The 20,259-nt window shown below is 33.5% G+C and overlaps 1 protein-coding gene across 1 annotated transcript in view; it reads right to left on the bottom strand.

Moving 5' to 3' along the window:
- The window catches only part of NKAIN3 (sodium/potassium transporting ATPase interacting 3), a 143,819-nt gene that overhangs the window by 39,236 nt on the left and 84,324 nt on the right, over positions 1–20,259 (bottom strand). Inside the window, exon 4 of the mRNA XM_058178523.1 lies at positions 4,285–4,482. Within this exon, the coding sequence (XP_058034506.1) occupies positions 4,285–4,482 (198 nt within the window). The remainder of the gene's footprint in view (positions 1–4,284; positions 4,483–20,259) is intronic.

Here is a 20,259-nt window from a genome sequence, read left to right on the forward strand (position 1 = left end):
GGCACTCGGTGCCAAAAAGGTTTGCCATTACTGTCTTAGGGCATTTGCTGTCCTGTCAATACTTTTCATCACCATCCGAGGAGTGCGTTGGTTCATTAGGTTAGAAAGCTGGGCTTGTCTACCAAGATGAAACAACTAAAACAGATGATAGGCTGAATGTCTATGGAGATTCTCAGTTATCTAGATCATAACTGTCCTAAAGGTGCTGTTTCAAGAGGCAACTGGACTTTCTAGTTTTTCTTTGAAGATGTTTCACTTCTCATCCAAGAAGCTTCTTCAGTTCTTCAGAATGAAACGTCTTCAAAGAAAAATTAGAAAGTTCAGTTGCCTCTTGAAAAAGCACCTTTGGGACGAGATGATATGCTGCAATTTCATTCTGAGCTTTTCCACTATTTAAAGGATTTCTTGCCTTGTTCTTTACACTATGAAACCAGAGACTACCAGTTACTGCTATAATAGGTAGCTCTGTTATGAAAGAAGGCTGGTTAGTAGGAGAAAAAGCACCAAGTTCAACCTTTGTATTATTTAAGTGGCATTAAACAAGGTGTTACATAGAATTTTGCTACTATCTAATGTCAAGTGGATACAATCCTTTACTGATGGCTGAACCTATACCTATACCTAAACCTATACTTACATACCTGCAAAAAAATTTATAACTCACAGAGTATTTGCCAAGGCTAGGCAGTATACTTTAATTTTAGAATATTATACTTTTAAAAGCAACAATTTGTTTTTCAATGAATTTCATTTTTACAAAGAAATTGTGAACATAAAACATCACCAAAGGAATCTTTTGAAAACATGGCGGATGTTTGTAAGTGTATCATTATTTGTTTATTTTGCTAAAGGGGTGTGCTTATTTTCTCTGCTTAAGACATATGGTCACTTTAACTTCAGGAGACCAAAGAAGTATTAAAAGTAAGTATTTTTTCAGAGTGGCATAAATATATCAGGGATATGGAGCTCTGTGTTCCCTAACCCTAACATATTTATCTCATCATCTCTTAATCTTGGACATAATCCAAGAGATGTCTGAGACATTAATGAAATTATTTTCTTAACTTTGATTCTTGCCATATTTACTGTGGGCTTTTTAAAAGCCTGGTAACAAAATATATAATCAAGTATACTCTCAAATCATTTCTTAAATATAGGAGATTGAACATGCAACTCTACCTTTTTCTTGAAAATATGTATTCGGAAAAGCACTAAAGGTCTCCTGAGCATAGAAGAAATATTTCATTTTATAATAATTGACATGTTCCTCATTTTAATAGCTGCTCCACTGAAGACTGCTAATTAAATGGCTGCTACTTAAATTATTTTTCCCCTTTGATAAAGTAGTATTTAAAATCACAAAAATGTAATGGTTCATCCTCAGATTAAATAATCAGTAGCTGACAGATATGTTGAAAATAGTAAGGCTTAAATCATCAATTAAATCAAGGACAGTGTAAAGAGGTTAATAATGATATGGAGGAATGGATCCATGGGGACATATTCATATTAAAATTCCAAATAAAGATGTACCCTATATTGGAACAAATTAGTACCTGGGAATGTAGAGGAATACAGTCAATTATACTGCGTTACTGGAAAAATATTTTTGTTATTTTTAAAAATAATGCAGATGTGTTATTTCAGATATTTATATAATTTTTTTTAGGAGCCAATGAAATAATGTTTTTTTTTCTTAAGATTTACATGTGAGATTTAGCTTGGATTTTTTTTAAATCCTGTTTTAAAAATAAAGAAAGATGAATTTTCCATTCTAATACCATATTATAAGTTCAAAAACTTGCCTTAGACATTACCTTCCATATTTCCCTGGGAGTTAGCAATATTGCATTGAATAATCTAAATTCTGAACTCTCTTCCTCAAATAGGAACTTCCCTTCCATTCCAGCAAAGTAGAATGTAGAGGAGGGGTGTCAAACTCAAGGCCCAGGGGCCGGATGCAGCCTGTGGGATACTTAGATCTGGCCTGTGTGGCTGCCCTGGAAACAGTGAAGGACCGGCCCGCTGTGCTTCTGCCAGTGAAAATGGGCTCCTGAGCTCCGTTTTTGGCTGCCACAGCCTCCTGCGACCCTCTGACAGTGAAAATGGAGCTCGGGAAGGCCACATGCAGAGCCTGTTTTCACTGGCAGAGCACTCGGGCCATCACAGGCACCCCCGAAAGGAGAGACATCGAGCTGACCATACCCACCCTAGCCACAACCACCCCAGCCCCCTGAGGTCAAACACAACCCTCCTGCAGCCCTCAGTGAAATCGAGTTTGATACCTCTGATGTAGAGGAAGAGATGAATTGATGCTTATTAACATCCATAAATGATTTCCAGCTGGGTAGATTTAAAAATAGGCAAGGGCATTGACTTCTCTGCTAATGATAGCATACCATGAAGAACAATCCAATGAGAATGATGACGTAGAGTAACATTCATTAGAATCTAAATTTGTATGGAAATATGTTTAATAAAATTCATGCATATACACTGTAGACTGTAAAATTCTGTAAACTTGAACTTAGTCTGTCTGACTCACTTTGCTTCCAACTATGTCTACAGGATCTCTATATTAAGGGACCAGTTTCCTCCTCTGATGTAGCCCTGCTTATTTGTTCAGGAGACTATCAATTACTTAGATTGTAGTCATAAATTAAGTTGGATCTGTTTATTTTTTAATTCCTCAACTCTCAACTCCTTTTTTTCATAGATTGTTTACCAATCTTTTATATTGGCCTGCCACATTTTTTTGTCTTACTTTGATGTTTTGTTTAAAACTATATTTATGGACTAATTGCTTTAATAACTTCCAAGTTGACATTTGCTGGGGAAAAGAACATGAAAAGATGTTCCAAATATAATGCATGGACAATATGATCCCTAAATTCCTCTGGAACAAGTTACCACCAGGTATCCATCAACTCCCTGATCTTCGGACCTTTCGACGCGAGCTGAAAACATTTTTGTTTCACTGTGCAGGACTGGCCTAGTGGGGTTTTAATAAGGGGTTTTATTGGTTTTAAGTTCTTCAACCAACTCTAAATTTTCCTTTTAAACTGGTCCTAAAAATTGTACTAACTGTCTTTACTTTGGCTGTAAACCACCCTGAGTCCTTTGGGAGAAGGGCGGTATAGAAATTGAAACAATAAATAAATAAATAAATAAATAAATAAATTTAATTATATGTAAAAGAAATCTAATCCTTTCTTTACCTAGTAGATATAATGAATTTTCAGGAACTACTTAACAATAGACTTCCCATACCAAACATGAAAATATACTGATACCTTACCACCTAAAACTGAGTAAAAATCCATAGAAATATTAGCAGATTAAATGTACAGAGCTTGAAATATACTGAACTAAAAAGGCATTTTACATAGTAGTGGTAGATTAAATAGAATTAAATAGCCTTTCATCTGATAGTTTGAGTGATTTGTTTCTTTGAAGTAGACTAATAGTATGACAATAGTGACTACCTTATAATTTCTATATATAACAGAAATTATATTTCTATTCTTGTAAAATCAGAATGTGTTACAATATCATTTTAATTATAAACATCATCTTCACCATTGCGACAAGAAGAAAAATCACCCATTTCAGAAAAGATAATATTTTATCTTATCTACCATTGTAGTGATGAGAGAATGTTCTATCATTGTAGCGATTAATAATAGCTAGGTGAAGAACTAGAGCCATACTTTAAATCTTGGAACAAAGCAATTAGGAGAGCCTAACTGATAACTTCCTATATAACATATCTGCATTCTATTGCAGCGATGGGGTTTATAAGAAAAGAAAAGTGAGTGAGTTTTTCTGGATTCAAAAGAACAAAAATAACAACACTGTACTAATCTAGTAAATAAATTTCTCATCTTAATGGTCAATTACAAGTAATTGACAAATCTAAAGGAGATGTCTTTTATGTTAGCAAAAAATAACTACCCTTGATATTTTGAAGCTTATCCCGTACATATAAGCTACTCCTAGCTAATTAGAGAAGTTCATTAAGTCTTCTCTTTCATTCATTTTTCTGATTTGATTTGCAAATCAACATAACGCTTTATTTTAATTTGCATGATATAGTAACATGGATTGCCATATTGCACAATCTACATATTCCAAATGACTCCTTTAATAATGTTTTCTTAATTACTACACTACTTATAATAGTATTTTCTCCTCTCTTGCAACTGAGAAGAATTCATTAACAAATAAAGATTGGAAAAAAATATGTCAAAATAAAAATATCCATAAAAGTAAATATGGACTTACGGAGAGTAGAATTTGGATGGCACTATGAATGACCTCTAGGTACTGAAAGTCAATTATGCAACCTGTCACAGAGACATAGGAAATATCATCTATGATCCCAGGAGCTGAAGGGCGCACCACTCTTCGTATGCAGCCTGGCCCATGTTCTCGCCACCAAGATCGATGCATTGAGATGTTAAAGGTCATGAGATCTGTTTCCTAGTAAACAAAATAAAATAAAGAATTTTTAAAATATAATTTTAATGATTTAATATGAAAATATATTCCAAAGGAAATACATACTGCCACAGTACAGTTTAAAATAATGGAGATGAAAATTGCATGTAAAAAGAATCTGATCAGTATCCTTTTGGACATGTCACATGTTCTTACAACCTAAACAGATATTTCAATCTCTATTTCCAAACATGGCAATAAAGTATTAACTGACCTATAAAATGACCAAGACAAAATATTTCATCTCTTTCTTGAAACTCAGTGAGCTTTGCCAACATTTAGCAAATATGTAGATAATATACAGAATATCCAAGATAATTCTGAGAGGAAATATACAATGTTCTTTTCCCATGAATTACTGAAAGCATCTAAAGAATTCCAATTATTTCTTATTACCTCAACATTTTTGCCTACAAATAAGGAAGGTTAGCTTTAAAGAAAAATTACAAATAAATTATTTCATGGCTTCAAATTCTAATGTACAGCTCATTTTGTCTAGGATTAATCTCAGTGCAGACATAGCATATCATACCATAATTAAAGCAGAAAACCAAAGGGACAGGGAAAAATATACAGTATATGTCTAGTTGGTTAAAAGAACCCGAGACATTAAAATGCTATAATCTAGGCCTTACAAGGCCTGTAAATTGGATCTGGTTCCCTTTGATTTTAGATCCTCCATAAGGAAGAAAAAGCTCTTTTTGTTCAATTGCTGGTACCCAGCCTTTGACTCTTTCTTTATACATTTCCTCAGGACACTATTCACCATCCTCTAGGTTTTTATTTTTCTTTGCCACCTATTGTGGATATTAAACTTTGCATGTTCATTATTTTTGCTCTCTATTTTTCTTCCCTCACCCTTATGAGCTGGCTGTTTGACTTGTTTTTACATGTTGCAATATTCAATGTTTCATAGGTGTTATACAAAGGATAGAATATGATGATCTGCTGGAATAAAGCCCAATGAGTCTTTCAGAAGTAATGTTGAGATCAGATGGCCTCATTAGAATGATAGATTGAGTCATTAGATACTCATCATTTAACACTGCATAGTAATGCCATTAACAATATCTTGTCCTCCCACCTTATAAGTGTATTATTTGCTTAGATAAGACTGGTATCAAACTATTCTTAACTCTCACTATTGAAGGGCCAGTGATTTACAGATACAGTAATCTGTATCTAACAATGTGGAAAATATTCACTCAAGGAAAATATATATTGTTGATATTTAATATGCAAAATGCAGTTCATCTATTCCTGCTTATGATGAATATTTTTACTAACAAATTTGTTGAATCCATTTATGTCAATGAATCACAATGCTCAAGTTGTTTTTCTTGTAAAAGCCCAGGAAACAGGCTCTGTAGTTCCTGCTGACCGCAATATAATTTTAGTTACTTATATAAAAGAATAGTCATAATGTAGTAACCACTAAAGGAATTGATAGGATTGAAAATGTTCTGACATTTTTGTTTCTTTATTAATGCTCAGTAGAGATTAGGATTCACCACCCTAGGCAGGAATAGATGTTTTACAAAACATATCATATTTATTCCACATACCCATGAGACTTCTTTAGAACTTGACAAAGAATATACATGATGCATCATATATAAATTGTATTTCAGCTTCTGAGTTTGACCATGTAGTCAGTTTTAGATCAAATTTAAAAATACTCTAGTCATTTGCACCTGAAAATAAATTGGAGATGCTCTTCAAGGACTAAGAAATTATTCAAACATTTCTATTATCTTTCAGGTGCTTTAATGAAGTGAGAACCTCATGGATTTTATTTATCCTGAGTTCCCTGAAAGTGGGCTAACTTAACTCACCACCCTCAATTTGAAATCTACAATGTGGCTGATTGTTAGTTGTTTTGTTCCTAGGGATTCTATAATTTTGTTTTTTAATGCTGAAAGCCACCCACAATTACTTTTTGTGAGTTGGGTATTATATAAACAAACAAATAAATAAATAAATACCGTATATACTCGAATATAAGCCGATCTGAGTATAAGCCGAGGTCCCCAATTTTACCCCAAAAAACTGGGGTAAACTGGGGACTCGAGTATAAGCCGAGGGTGGGAAATGAGGCAGCTACCGGTCGGGGAAACCCTCCCTCCCTCAGCCGAGAAGGCTGGCGGCTCCCCCGCCCTCTCACTGCACCGGCAGGGCTTCCCCGCGCTAATGCAAAAGCCCGCCAAGTTTGCGCCATCCGGTATAATGTGAAAAAAAGAAGAAAAAAAAACCTCGAGTATAAGCCGTATATACTCGAGTATAAGCCGAGGGGACGTTTTTCAGCACAAAAAACGTGCTGAAAAACTCGGCTTATACTCGAGTATATACGGTAAGTATTTTCTGTACAATAAGGCAGAACACAAACTAGTGCAGACATTTAGCAAATACAGAAGATTTCTATGGGAAATGGTTTCTATTCTCACATTCTGTAAATGTTTCAATATAAGGTACATTATATTTAAGCACAGTGAAAAAAGAAGAGAACTTTGAAATAGCCACACATAAGATAGCAATAGCATTTAGGCTTATTGCCACTTCATAGTGCTTTTTAGCCCTCTCTAAGTAGTTTACAGAGTCAGCGTATTGCCCCCAACAATCTGGGTCCTCATTTTACTGACCCCAGAAGGTGGAAGGCTGAGTCAACCTTGAGCCGTTCAGAATCAAACTCCTGGAATGAGCAGTGAGTTAGCCTGCAGTACTGCATTCTAACTACTGCACCCCATGGCTCTTGAATAGATGAAAACTATTTCACATAAAATAAAATGTCTGTAGATTTACACAGCAAATAAATGGACAACAAATAAATCTATCAGTTGAAACATCAGGAAAAATACTCTATTATTTGACGTTTATTTATCAAATGCCAAATAAAGATCATTTGTCACAGAAAATCTACAAAGGAGAATGAGAATTCATATTTTATCATTTTCTTCAAATCAAAAAGATTTGCAGCACAAAATAATTATTCCAATTAGAAAAATGGAAATTAAGGATTATACTATTTTTAAAACATCTTGTGACTTATATAAAAGGTTAACCTTCATTAAAGTGGACACTTAACTCTAGAATAAAATGATTAATGACAATTTTCAAATGATTTTTGAATTTATTTTTAAACATGCAGGAGAAACTCGGATCATCCAATTACCTTTTTACCAATTACATCAGATAAATGTCCATATTCCCAAAGGCTAATTAACACAGAAGTTTGAAATGTAAAAGGTTAGTAGATAACTATTCTTATTTATGAAGGCTTTTAAAGTAATGGAGACTTGCACTTTTTGAAAGTAAGGAACACATTTAAATGGCAATGAGGTTATCCAGATTTGTAGACAAATAGTCTTAGAAACAGACAAAGGAAATGAGAATGTGGAAATAAAATATCATTCTGATTAAATCAATTATATGCAAACCATTTAGAACTTATTCTTAGGAACTACTCAGGTAGAGTTACAAAATAATCTATTTCCAACCTACTCCCTCAGGTCTTCTGATGTAAATTGAGCACATCCATGATAACAGAATAACAGAATAATAGAAGTGGAAGAGACCTTGGAATCCTCTAGTCCAATCCCCTACTCAAGTTGGAGACCCTATGCCATTTTGTATAAATGGCTTTCCAATCTCTTAGAAAATCTCTAGTGAAGGAGCAAGAGAAAGAACTTCTGTGGATAAGCCCTGCCCTGATTAATTGTTCTCCCCACAGATATTTCTCCTTAATTCTAGATTGGATCTCTCTCTTCAATAAACTTCCATTGATTACTTCTTGTGCTGCCCTCAAGTGCTTTGAGGAATAGATAAATCTGTGTCACAGCCCTTCAAATATTGGAAGACTGCTATCATGTCAGCCCTACCTCTTCTTTTGTTAAGATTAGACATACCCAGTTCACACAATTGTTCATCATAGCCCACAGTCCCCCCAATCACCTCTGTTGCTCTTCCTTGCCCTCTTTGCACTTTGCACTCTTTCTAGAGTCTTAACATCTTTTTTGTGTTGTGGTGACCAAAACTGGATGCAGTATTCCAAGAATGGTCTTACCAGTGCAATGTACAGCGGTACATAACCTTCATATTATCTTTCTATTGATGCAGCCTAGAACTGCATTGGCTTTTTTCATAGAAGTAGCATACTGTTGCCTCATACTTAAGGTGCTGTCCACTAGGACACCTAGATCCCTTTCACAGTTGCGTCTGTTGAGCCAAATACCATTTTTTCTATACTTGTGCCTTTGTTTTTTCTTATCTAAATACAAGATCTTACTTTTCTCACCAATAAAATGCATTTTGTTAGGTAGGTCAAGATCTTTCTGAACTTGAGCCTGTCTTCTAAGGCATTGGCTATTTACCCCAGTTTGGTATTGTCTCCAGTTTAATGAGTTCTCCTTCTTTTTTCTCATCTAAATCATTTATGAAGATCCTGAAGAGTACTGGCCTAAGAGAGAACCTTGGGATATCCCACTGCATGCTTCCTTCATATAGTTGTAGTTTGTTAGGAACCAATAATTAACCATTAGGTTAATTTAACAGTGAAGAAGAATATCTGATAGATGAAGAATATAAACATTTATATATCTGAAGAAAATCTTAAAAAGAAAATAGATCATGCAAATAAATAATGATACAACAGTTCATGTGTAATGACTGATGACAAGATTCTGTAGTTCAAAAACTATAAACCATGACATTAACTTTCCTCATAAAGCAGTCAGTAGCTTGGGGTTATCTCTATTTTTGAAATGGCCTTTTAACCAGTATCTCACTTTGCATTCATCTCATGGAAAAGATCCTTGGGATCTATAATTCATACAGTAGTTTGAATTATAATGATGTAGGTCTGACCCTATCTTTTATTTTTGCATTAAATTATTCCAAGATGTTATATGTATATATATAAATTCAGTCTAAACCTACAGGGATACAGCATCGATACCTCTGCTGAAAACTGTTTGTACAGTACAGCTAAGAAAAAGGGCTTTCTGATGTAAACTTATTACTATTGTCTAACTGGACTACAAGCACAGATTTGCATTTTCAGCATGCTAGCTGGTATCTGTAGATAGATTTGGGTAACAGCGAGCTAACTAATATCTAATTTGCAATGAGGTTCATTAATGCCTTAGAATTATGAAATTAGAAGAGGAATTGTCCCATATTCTGGCAGAAAATTTAGAAAAGATTCCCAGTTCGGAGATAATTAATAAAACAACAATAAAGATTCATATTATTGCTAACATTTTTTGTATTGCAAAGATAAAAAAGGTTGAGATGCCCAGGTTTACATGATAGAAATCTTGCTGTCATTGGGTTAGAAAAACACCAAAAATAAAATTGCTATACTAAACAAATAACAAATCATAAATCCAGTATGCCTTTTTCTGCATAAAGCCAGGTGCTGTTTTCTTAAAAACTCTATATTTAATTTTCCTAAATAGAAATGTGGCCTAATTCAATTTTAGGTTTTTATTTCATTCTCTTGCTGTGAATTCTGTTTCTATAAAGTTTGTCATCTAATTTGAATTTTTAATTATCATGTTGATGTTGAAAAAATTGAGAGTAAAACTCAATTATCTACTGTATATGCAAAAAGTATTTTATCTACCTGTACATTATAACTGAAGTGTCAACATTATTATGATACCATTTTCTTAAATTGGAGAAATAAGTTCTGATAGCATTACAGTATTCATGGATTCCACATCAGAAGTTTCAGGGGAGAAAAATACAGTATTTTGTTATTTTAAACACGGATGGAGAAATGTTTATACTCAAACAGCCCCAGATGTTGAGTTTATACTCAATTTCTATGCTGTTAAAATAGTCAAATGATGCAATATCTAAAGCATCATCATATACAATGCCATCAATTTAAAGTATTGTCATGATAATTCAAGAACCATTTATCACATTTATATTATTTTCTCTACAAATGTTTACATCAACCCGGCTGATGAAATATTCTGGAGAACTCAATACTTTCATAAACTTATGCTATTTTAGTTGATCCTACTAAAGTATTACACAACAATGGATTTTGGATCTTTAACTTGGACTATTACATTAATTTTAAAAGCTTTAAATATTGACTAATACTTTAATCAATAAATTATGCTTTTGTTTGCTAGCCATCTTTTAAAGAATAATTGTAATATTACATTATTTGCATATTATATTTATTCTGGTAGCAGTATCTGTCTTACTTTTTCCAGTAAAATTAAACAAAATTTGCTGCAGTTTGTTAAGTAAAAAATACCTTGCCAAGACAGTATGATGTATGTAATTATTCCTGATAAAACTATTTAAAAAAATTATTCGAACATGAATGCTGGTTTTTCAGCTTTATTTCTTTGGGAAATATTATCCTGACTTCTGCAAAAGTTCTTAAAATCAGTTTTTTCTTGTACTGAAACTTTGATATAGAAACATGGCAAACGGATCAAAGGGTTTCTTTGTCATTTTTGGAGGACTGGACATGATTCTAAGCATTGTCTAATTACTTTCATCTGCCTATTACAGTGAAAGAGAATTCATGCAAGATATATATGTACCGATATGTTTTTTTATTCAGCAGTTTGTCTGTGGAACATAAATATTTTTGTTAGACTAAACCAGCTTTGCAAGTAAGCTTAATATATCTTTCCTTTACATTAGAAGAAATAAGAAAGAATATTGCCAAACTAAGCCACAATAATATTATAAACCTTATAGCTGAGACATATTTCTTGTGTCAAAATGAACTCAAATGGCTGAAAGTAAATTGTGTAAAATAAAACAACATAGCTTCATATTATAACATTTCGCTTCAGGCTAATAATTTATGCTTTGAAAAATTATAGTCAAAATTAGTTGAAGACATAACATGCTTGAACAGTTCAATTTGAATTATTGATGCAGACTGAGGAGTCTGCCTTTTAACAGTACAGTTTGGGTATCATGAGGAGCAGTAAATTGTTAATTATTTTACGTCTTGTTGGTAAAGGACACCATGGGAATTTTCTACTTCAGATGTTCAAACAACAGACAGTCCTTGAGCACTCTATACCTTAATGTTTAGAAAAAACAGAACAAATAATGTGTAATGCTTTCAAGACAACTCCTTGCAGGAAAGAAACTTTGGAACAAAGTACGTGAGAGGTAGACATGAAAACCAATGCCTTTTTCAGTTCTGGATGGTTCTGCTAAAAGTGAAATTATATTTAAGTCTAAGGTTTTTAATTATTTAGAACTTTAGAACTTTAGAAACTCTTGCTCTCTTTCAGGTAGCACTACGGCTTGAGATGACCCCACAATCACCATTAGTATGATGCATTTGTGTGGCACAAAACTTTGAGTTGAGACCACTGTTGTATTTATAATGGGAAGAGGAATGGGTGGGAGGTAGCCTTATTTCTCTTCTCCTTTTAAGAGATTTCAAATTAACAGAAGTACTGTTCTTGACAATTATCTGCATTCAAGTGAAAATCTCTCCTATCACTGCAACCTATATAAATGTAATACTTTGCTTCAGCATCTAAACACATGTTATATTTTTTGGCTATTTCTGGTCACATGTCCATGAATCTGTCCATTTTCCTATATGAGAAAAACTGTTCTAAAATGATTATTCTTTCAACCTGTCATTTTGGAGGCAGTTTGGTGTGACCATATGAAGTAACCTTTCCAAACTGTTCTTTGTAAAAAAATTCCCGTTTACGCATTGAAATCGTTATTCTTTTGTGAATTTGTTTTAAAAAGTATAATAAAAAGCTCCTTTTTATGTAGGTAATAATGTAACACTAGAAAGGAAGAATACACTTGTAAGGCAAGATAGCTGAAACTGTGCATGTAAGTACAAGTGTCCCTAACTGCATGCTTGCTGCTTTTGTTGAAGGATTCTCTATCTCAGAGGTCTCCAACCTTGGCAACTTTATGACTTGTGGACTTCAACTCCCAGAATTCCTCAGCCAGCATGCAATGGCTGAGGAATTCTGGGAGTTGAAGTCCACAAGTCATAAAGTTGCTAAGGTTGGAAACCCCTGCTCTATGTGGATGAAGGATTCATACAATGCATCTGAGTTGGCAGTGACAGTGAGCTTACCTGTACTTACTAGTACTTACTCCACCAGCAGGCACAATAGAGATACAAAACGGAAGAATAGACCCTGTATTACATCCTGACATCAAAGGTATGTAGATTTTTTGTAGACAAGAACCATTGGCCCAGTCTATTTCTATTTCTAGAAAACTAGCAAGAAAACTCACTGTCATTGCCAACTCAGATGCATCTTTGTGAATTGTTCATCCCTGCCACTAACAGTTGAACTAAAATTAGCTGATTAGAAAAAAATTCATATCACAGTCAGTTGTTAAAAGTAATAATAAAATTAAACATTATACTTAAAATGCTTTCAATAGTTGTGAATATTTTAAGAATAGGGTAGAAAACCTGATCTTGTGTGTACATATAGAGAGAAAGTTGGAAAGGATAAGCAACATACACAAGAGACAAACTCCCATAAACATCCACTTTTTTCTTGTAAATAAAGTGAAGGAAATTGATAATGAAAATGTCCATTTTGAAATCAAGTCCATAAATCTTAAAGTTGCTAAGACTGGCTTAATGAATGCCGCTGAAGTAGAGGGATAAATAAGAAGAATTTATCTATTGTAATATATAAATATTACCAGAAAAAAGGCAAAATACTACGCACTTTATTTTACATTTCAATAGTCTTGGTTTAAACAATTAATTTCTCCACTGCTTAAGCCATACTGGTGATTATACTGAACATCAGTGTCATAGGTAACACGAGCTTTGTACATCAAAAAGTTCAGCAGTTGAAGTAATTCCATTAAGAAAGAAATTACAGAACCACACTGAAACAATGCATTTGAAAACATTCAAGCCAGATTATTCCTGTATTTTCAAAAGGTAATAATAGGATACCTTAAAATGATGTCTTAAAAGATTATGTTAATTTATTTTTTAGATTTTTTAAAAAATTATTCCTAGTTTGCTCCCTGGAATTTTGTTAAATAATTCCGGCTTTAAAATGGGACTTTTAAAAAGATGTGATTCTCTTTTATCATGCAAATAGGATCACAGAATGGCAAGAGGAATTAAATTACTGATTAACCTTCCTTCTTGCCCCTCCCCCCCTCAAAAAAAAGAAAGAAAAGAAAAGAAAAATATATCAAAGTTGCTCTGAAAAACCCATTTCCCTCTAGGGAAATTAAATTGCAAATATATTCTCTTTTCTTTCTTTCTTTCTTTCTTTTTTTTGGCAGGTGCTGTGGGAAATAAAAAAAAAAAAGGTATTCAAATGCAGATTTAATAAAAAAACTTATTGAGATTATAGCTATTGGATGGTCTTAAAATCAGTTCAAAAGCTCACTTAAGATACTGCAAAGAAACAAAGGAACAGCTCATTTAATAGGAACTTCTGCTACAGGAACAAAACGAGGATGATTAATTTAATGAATGCAATATTGTATACAGCCTGAATGTTATTGGAGAACCAACAGTCTTTATTTTGCAATATCTGGATATGAATGATGAAGATTAAGAAAGCATGAACTGAACACAAATGTTTAACTGACAGTTAACCTAAGTGTAAACTGTCAACAAATACATTGTTTTAAAAAAAATCACCTTGCCTATTTTCTTATTGAGAGCCTTCATCCTCAAATCAATAATGTAATAGAGCATAATAACATCAAGTGTCCAAATTTATTGAGGAGTATATCAAAATCTGTATGTCAGGCTGTTTCCATTTTCCTGATTATTAGTACAAGAAGCCTTTTATTCAGATTATCCAACTTTTTATCTGCATTATACATTATACATAATGTACAATTCTAACATATTAAGAAGTAAATACGTATAACATAAGATCTCATTTGTCATTATTACAGACAAGGATGCCCAATTTGTTATGGGCTAAAAAACTTGACTTTTGAGTGGCAATCTAAGTTCTTGAAAATAAACACATGGAGTTCTAGGCCTTTAAATGGTCTTATTTTCTCCAGGAGCTCATGTCGGGTGACCTCTTGCTGTATTTTGACCCAGTTGACCTTTTTCTCAAAGATTTCAGCTTCAGGGTACCACTAATTGCTCAGCTTCTGAAGAAGACTTTGCTGCGCTCCAGAGACAAATCTGCCAATCCCAAATCCTTTAGCTAATAATCCAGAAAACAAATTGAAAGGAAAAAAAGTAGGGATATATCCAATGCCTTACATATCATATATAGCTATTCCTATTTTATTTTGGCCCAGAGGTGATGAGAACAGCAAAGTAGGACTAATGGTGTAGTACCCCTTATAACTTTGATTTTGAGTTTAGAGTAGGTTGAAGCCTTATTAATTCTAATCGCCAGAGCTGACTTCCCTATCTTAAATGCTCCTCCTCCTAAAGCCTTTGCATTTTTCCAGGGGCTCATGCTGTGATTTCTTGTATTACACTACTAGGGCCAGGAGCCCTAGTTGGCAGTCTAGATTCAAAAACTTCAAATTCAGAATGCCAAAAAGTCTTGTTTTAATGTCCTGGTCACTACTCTTTTCTAGAGGACAATGTTTCTCTTTTCAGTCTTTGGACTAAGAGAAATATAATATCCCTTTTCTTCCTTTTGCATGGCTCATCTTTCTAATCTTTTGAACCAGGAAGCTGAGTGTAGGAGAAATGGAATTTCTTCTCCTAATAGTACTTTTTTTTGCTGGCAGAAGGACATAAAAGCAGCTCTAGATAGAATCTTTCAGAAAGCGTTGCTGTGAACATCTCATACGGTATTCTCTCTTGTCAAGAAGTCACAAAGAACCGTGTATGCAGCACATAATTAACTTTATATTGGTGGCTTAACTCTGACTTAGAATTGCTATTTCCAAGCTATTTTTTCTATTAGAGTTACTGTCATTCAATCGTTTATTAACACTCAAATTCATGGAGTCTAAATTGCTTTCTGCTATTACCTCTTAATAACTATATTATTCAATTTTATATATGAAAGACTGACGAGAGGCTGGAAGAGAAAGCAAAGAGAGAATAGACATAAAAAATAAAAATTCAGAGGTTGAATCAATTAACATGCGTGCTGGCTTGGGTAATTATGGGAGTTGAAGTCCACACATTTTGAAGTTGCCAAGTTTGAAAAACAGTAAAATAAGAGTTTATTTCACAAATGGCAACTTATATCACATGGAAAGAAGCTTGAGAAGAAGGCTTCAAAACTTTCAAAAAGATGCTACATTGATTAACTTACTATTAATGAAGAAGAGGAATTCTTTTTATAGTTTCCAGGATTCAGTGTTTATTCTGAAATAGCATTATAAATACCTCAATAAAATCTAGTAGTTCTTGTTTCCTTGATTTTGATCATCTGCATGGAACTTAATTACCAGTATATGTTAAATAATATAAGATGGCAAAATTGTATTAATTTAGACTCATATTCTATATCTCACCATCTTTTGTCCTTACTGTCCCTGAAGTAATGTAATGCCAATAAAATGTAAAATTGAAAAAATAGAAGCAACTATTAAAATAGAATATGGACCATTTCATGTTTTGTGAAATAACTGTGTGTTCCTTGGAGCTTAGCTGTGCTTCACGCATGCATGAAATTTTGAAATGCTATTACTCAACAAGATAACTACAAAAATTGCTAGGTCTCACCCAATACATTGCATTTGTTAATATAGGCAGTGATACAAATTCCTTCTAAAAAATTATTTGGTTTTTGAATATTTAAACTTTACATTTATTATTTTCTCTTTCGTGATCTAAATGTTGTTGTTGCTCCGTGTTTCTTTTACAAATGCATAGACATAAGATTTGGTAATGTTCGTAGTTTGGCTATCAAAGTATTTTCCCATTTAGACCATTCATTGTTCTTTCCACTGCTTTATTTCCTATTAAATATTGCCTTTCCTTTTCTGTCTCTGCAGCTAACATAGAGCTAAGAATCCTAGAATAACCTCGGAATAGTAATGTAATAATAATGTATCCTAGTTCCTTGAGAATGATTTGATTGGTGGATATAAATGCCAAATCCAATCTAAACATCTAGCTGACTATTTAAGCAACCACAATAATAAAACAACAACATTGATTCTTTGGATATTCTAACACTATCAATCTTGGGGGTTGATATTGACCAGCTTAGGGGACTCTGTTCTAAAGCAAGTCAACATATTGGCACCCAGAATATTATACACTACTCTGTTTTAGTAAATCTGTTGGATAACAGGAATGGGAATGGAGCAAGGTTTTCTTTTATATTTTTCAATCCCTAAGAAAAAAATTAGGATCTAGCTCTAATTATCAGTTATATTTTCCTCAAATGCACACTGATACTGTTACACTTGTTTTAAAAGGGATACTATAACTGTAGCAATCAAGTAAACATAAATTTAACCTTAAAAATTTTAATGGTGCACACCAAACCGATCTACAATCATGTACAAAATTAAAACAATTCACACATGGCTAACTGCATATTGTGAACATTCTCATCTCATTCATCACAAAGTCCCTTATTACAGCACCTTGTAAGATGTTTCTCTGTGATGACTAAAGAAAATATATGTCAGTCTGTGGAATCTGATTATAAATATTCCCAAATTGTGGGAAAATGCTAAATTATATGCATATTTTACATATTTATTCTTTTATTTTACTAAAGCTAATATTGTCTGTTTTGATATTGAATGAGTCACAGTCATGTAAATATATATTCATGTAGGTATTTACATGAATGTGACTAGAGCAAGGCTAATACATTATACCAGCCTAGGCAGTCTTCACAATAAGTGCAAAGCCAAACAGCACCAGTAATACTTTGTTCCTTAATATGCTTAAGGTTTGTGCAGCTGCCTGACTGCATCAGAAGAAAAAAAAAGATTTGTATCATGGGTCCATAAAACAAACATACTTAAAATAACCTTTAAAAATGTTCAGGGAAACTTCTCTGCATGTTTGTATTTGATATCAATCCTGTCTTGCAAATCTTCTAGACATGAGATTGAGCTAATGAAATTTACTTTATATTTTATCAGGACAAAATTTAAGTTTGGATACAAAATTGTATCTGTTCAAGAAAGTAGAAAAAACTGTCAAAAATGCTCAAAAATGTATTTTTAAGTACCTATTCTGTGGCTTCTGGGAAAAATCCTCTGATGCTTAGATTCCTTATCATCTCCTAAATGATTTCTTGATTTCTGCAGTCTAATTGATAAGAAGAGGTTATCACTATTGTTAAAAAAATAGAAGTTGGAAAACATTGTTGTCCCCTGAAGATCATTTAATTCCAGTATATCTTCTGGAATGGAAATGTAAAGAACTGCGAAGAGTCTCATAGATTTTCTTATGAACACCAAAAACCAGACAAATGAGATTTTTAACATATTTCACACTAGAAGAGCTGATTCATAACCTCTGGCTCTTATGGAAGTTTAATTACTATGCTTGGGTTTCACATTATTCACAAATCTTATGCCTACAACTGTTTAAAGCAGCTACCTCTTTTCCTGGCTTCGATAATTTATGCTTCAGCACAATTTTAGGAGAAGACGTGTTGTGTAGTTCAAGAATTTGCAGCAAGTGAATACCTATTAAGACCTGAAGCACCTTTAAGAAAAATAGATTAAATGCTTTCAGAAGTAGTACTTTAAAGTATTATAGATGCTTTGCATCACAGCCATTTTCTTGATTCTAAAGCCCAGATATGAACATTTTATTTTTTAAAGTTAGAAATCATGATAATCGATATTGCTGAGTACATTTTAAAGCTGATTAAACAGACTACTACTACAGAAATGTCAAGATCGCAAGACATTCCATTACTAAATAATTAACAAAAATCTTTGATAGTGGGAAGGAAAGAAGAGAAGGTAGTATCACATGGGGGCTTTGGAGGAAACTCTGTTATTTCAGTTTCACTAGTCATTATTGTGTTCAGAAAAGAGAAGACCCTTTGGGTAGGTTTTAGGTCCTAAACTTTAGGATATTAAATATAAGTGTGTGGGAAGATCACAGAGGCAATGTGTTTAGGTATTTTAACCACACTGTGCTCTTTCTGATAATACTAAGAAAGTTCCGTTTTTCTGAGCTTATTTCTCAATCAGTCCACGTTTACATTTTGCAATTGTTTTGTGTCAAATAAAGCATTTGTCTCTCTCATGTGTTAAATACGGGATGCTGTATAACAATGTTATCTATGGAAAACAGAAGAACAGGTTCCATTCTCCTAACCTATTCCTAGTTCAGATTTTCTAATTGTTTTCATTTTGATATAAATCTACATGAACAACAGTTCTCTTATTCTTGCTGCAAATCCCACTCGTACTTATACTTACTCAGAGACTGATAATGTAAAGAACAATGCCTGACAGACTTCTAAAGTTCTTTTTGTTCTATTCTGTAGTCAGGTTAATGATCTCTTTTGTCTCTCATTACTATATCCTATAAACTCAGTTAATGCAAGTTTGACAAACCCAATGATATTTCTTACCTGTTAATGTGGAAACAATGTTTCCACTATATTAACATGGAGAGCAGACAGTTCCAGTAATCGGTTTTGACATGTAACACAAGAGCCTCTATAAATGGTTTCGCAGATGACATGGTTGTTCCTATAAGCTTAAATTTAATACTGTGGTACAGATCATTGGAGCTTTTAAAATTTACTTTATGGTCTCTATAAGGGTCAGGTTCCTAGTTACTTTCTCAACTATTTCTTTAGTGACATAAAGGTAACTAAGGCCAAATTCTCAATGAGCTGAAAATGAAAAATTGTCTGGAAGATTTCCCTGTCATTTTTTAAACGAATTAAGTTGTGAATTGCTATTTCCATTTTAGTGTACAGTGGGTTATTTACTTTCGACCTGAAAAATATTAAAGAACTCATGGGTATTTAAACCAGTGTTTCTCAACCTTAGCAAATTTAAGATGAGTGGACTTCAACTCCCAAAATTCCCTAATCAGCAAGCTGGCTGAGGAACACTGGATGTTGGAAACTACACATCTTAAAATTGCCAAAATTGACACAAAGTTGACACGTTAAACTAATGTGGAAAAAATTAAATTCACTATTATTAAATCTACTCTTAGTATTATAGAAAAACAGAAAGCTGGTTCCAGCTTTGAGCACAGGAAGTTGCTGCTGCCAAGTCAGAACAATGGAATCTTCTTCATAAAGGTAAAGGTAAAGGTTCCCCCGCACATGCATGCTAGTTGTACCCAACTCTAAGGGGCGGTGCCGATCTCCGTTTCAAAGCCAAAGAGCCAGTGCTGTCCAAAGATGTCTCCATGGTCATGTGGCCGGCATGACTAAATGCTAAAGGCGCACGGAGTGCTGTTACCTTTTCACCAAAGTGGTCACTATTTTTCTACTTGCATTTTTTACATGCTTTCGAACTGCTAGGTTGGCAGAAGCTGGGACAAGTAATGGGAGCTCATTCCGTTACATGGCGCTAGGGATCGACAAGCTCAGCATCTTAGCCATTGAGCCACAGTGTCCCCTTCTTATTCATCTTCTTCATAGGACTGCCTATTTGCATTGATAATTGCTTTCCAATGCACCAGAGATGTATACTGTAATATTTTTCCTGATCAAGAGAGTTGGAGCTGTCAAATATTTACACATTTGAATGACTTTCAATAAAAAATATTGTCCTTATACAAATTTCAGAATTAGTGTTATTATGGATTGAACAATTTTTTTGCATGACCAGCTTGTATGAAATTTAACCATTCAACAGTAGGGTATC

This window comes from Ahaetulla prasina, chromosome 3 (assembly GCF_028640845.1).
Source record: "Ahaetulla prasina isolate Xishuangbanna chromosome 3, ASM2864084v1, whole genome shotgun sequence".
In the NCBI taxonomy this organism is placed as follows: domain Eukaryota; kingdom Metazoa; phylum Chordata; class Lepidosauria; order Squamata; family Colubridae; genus Ahaetulla; species Ahaetulla prasina.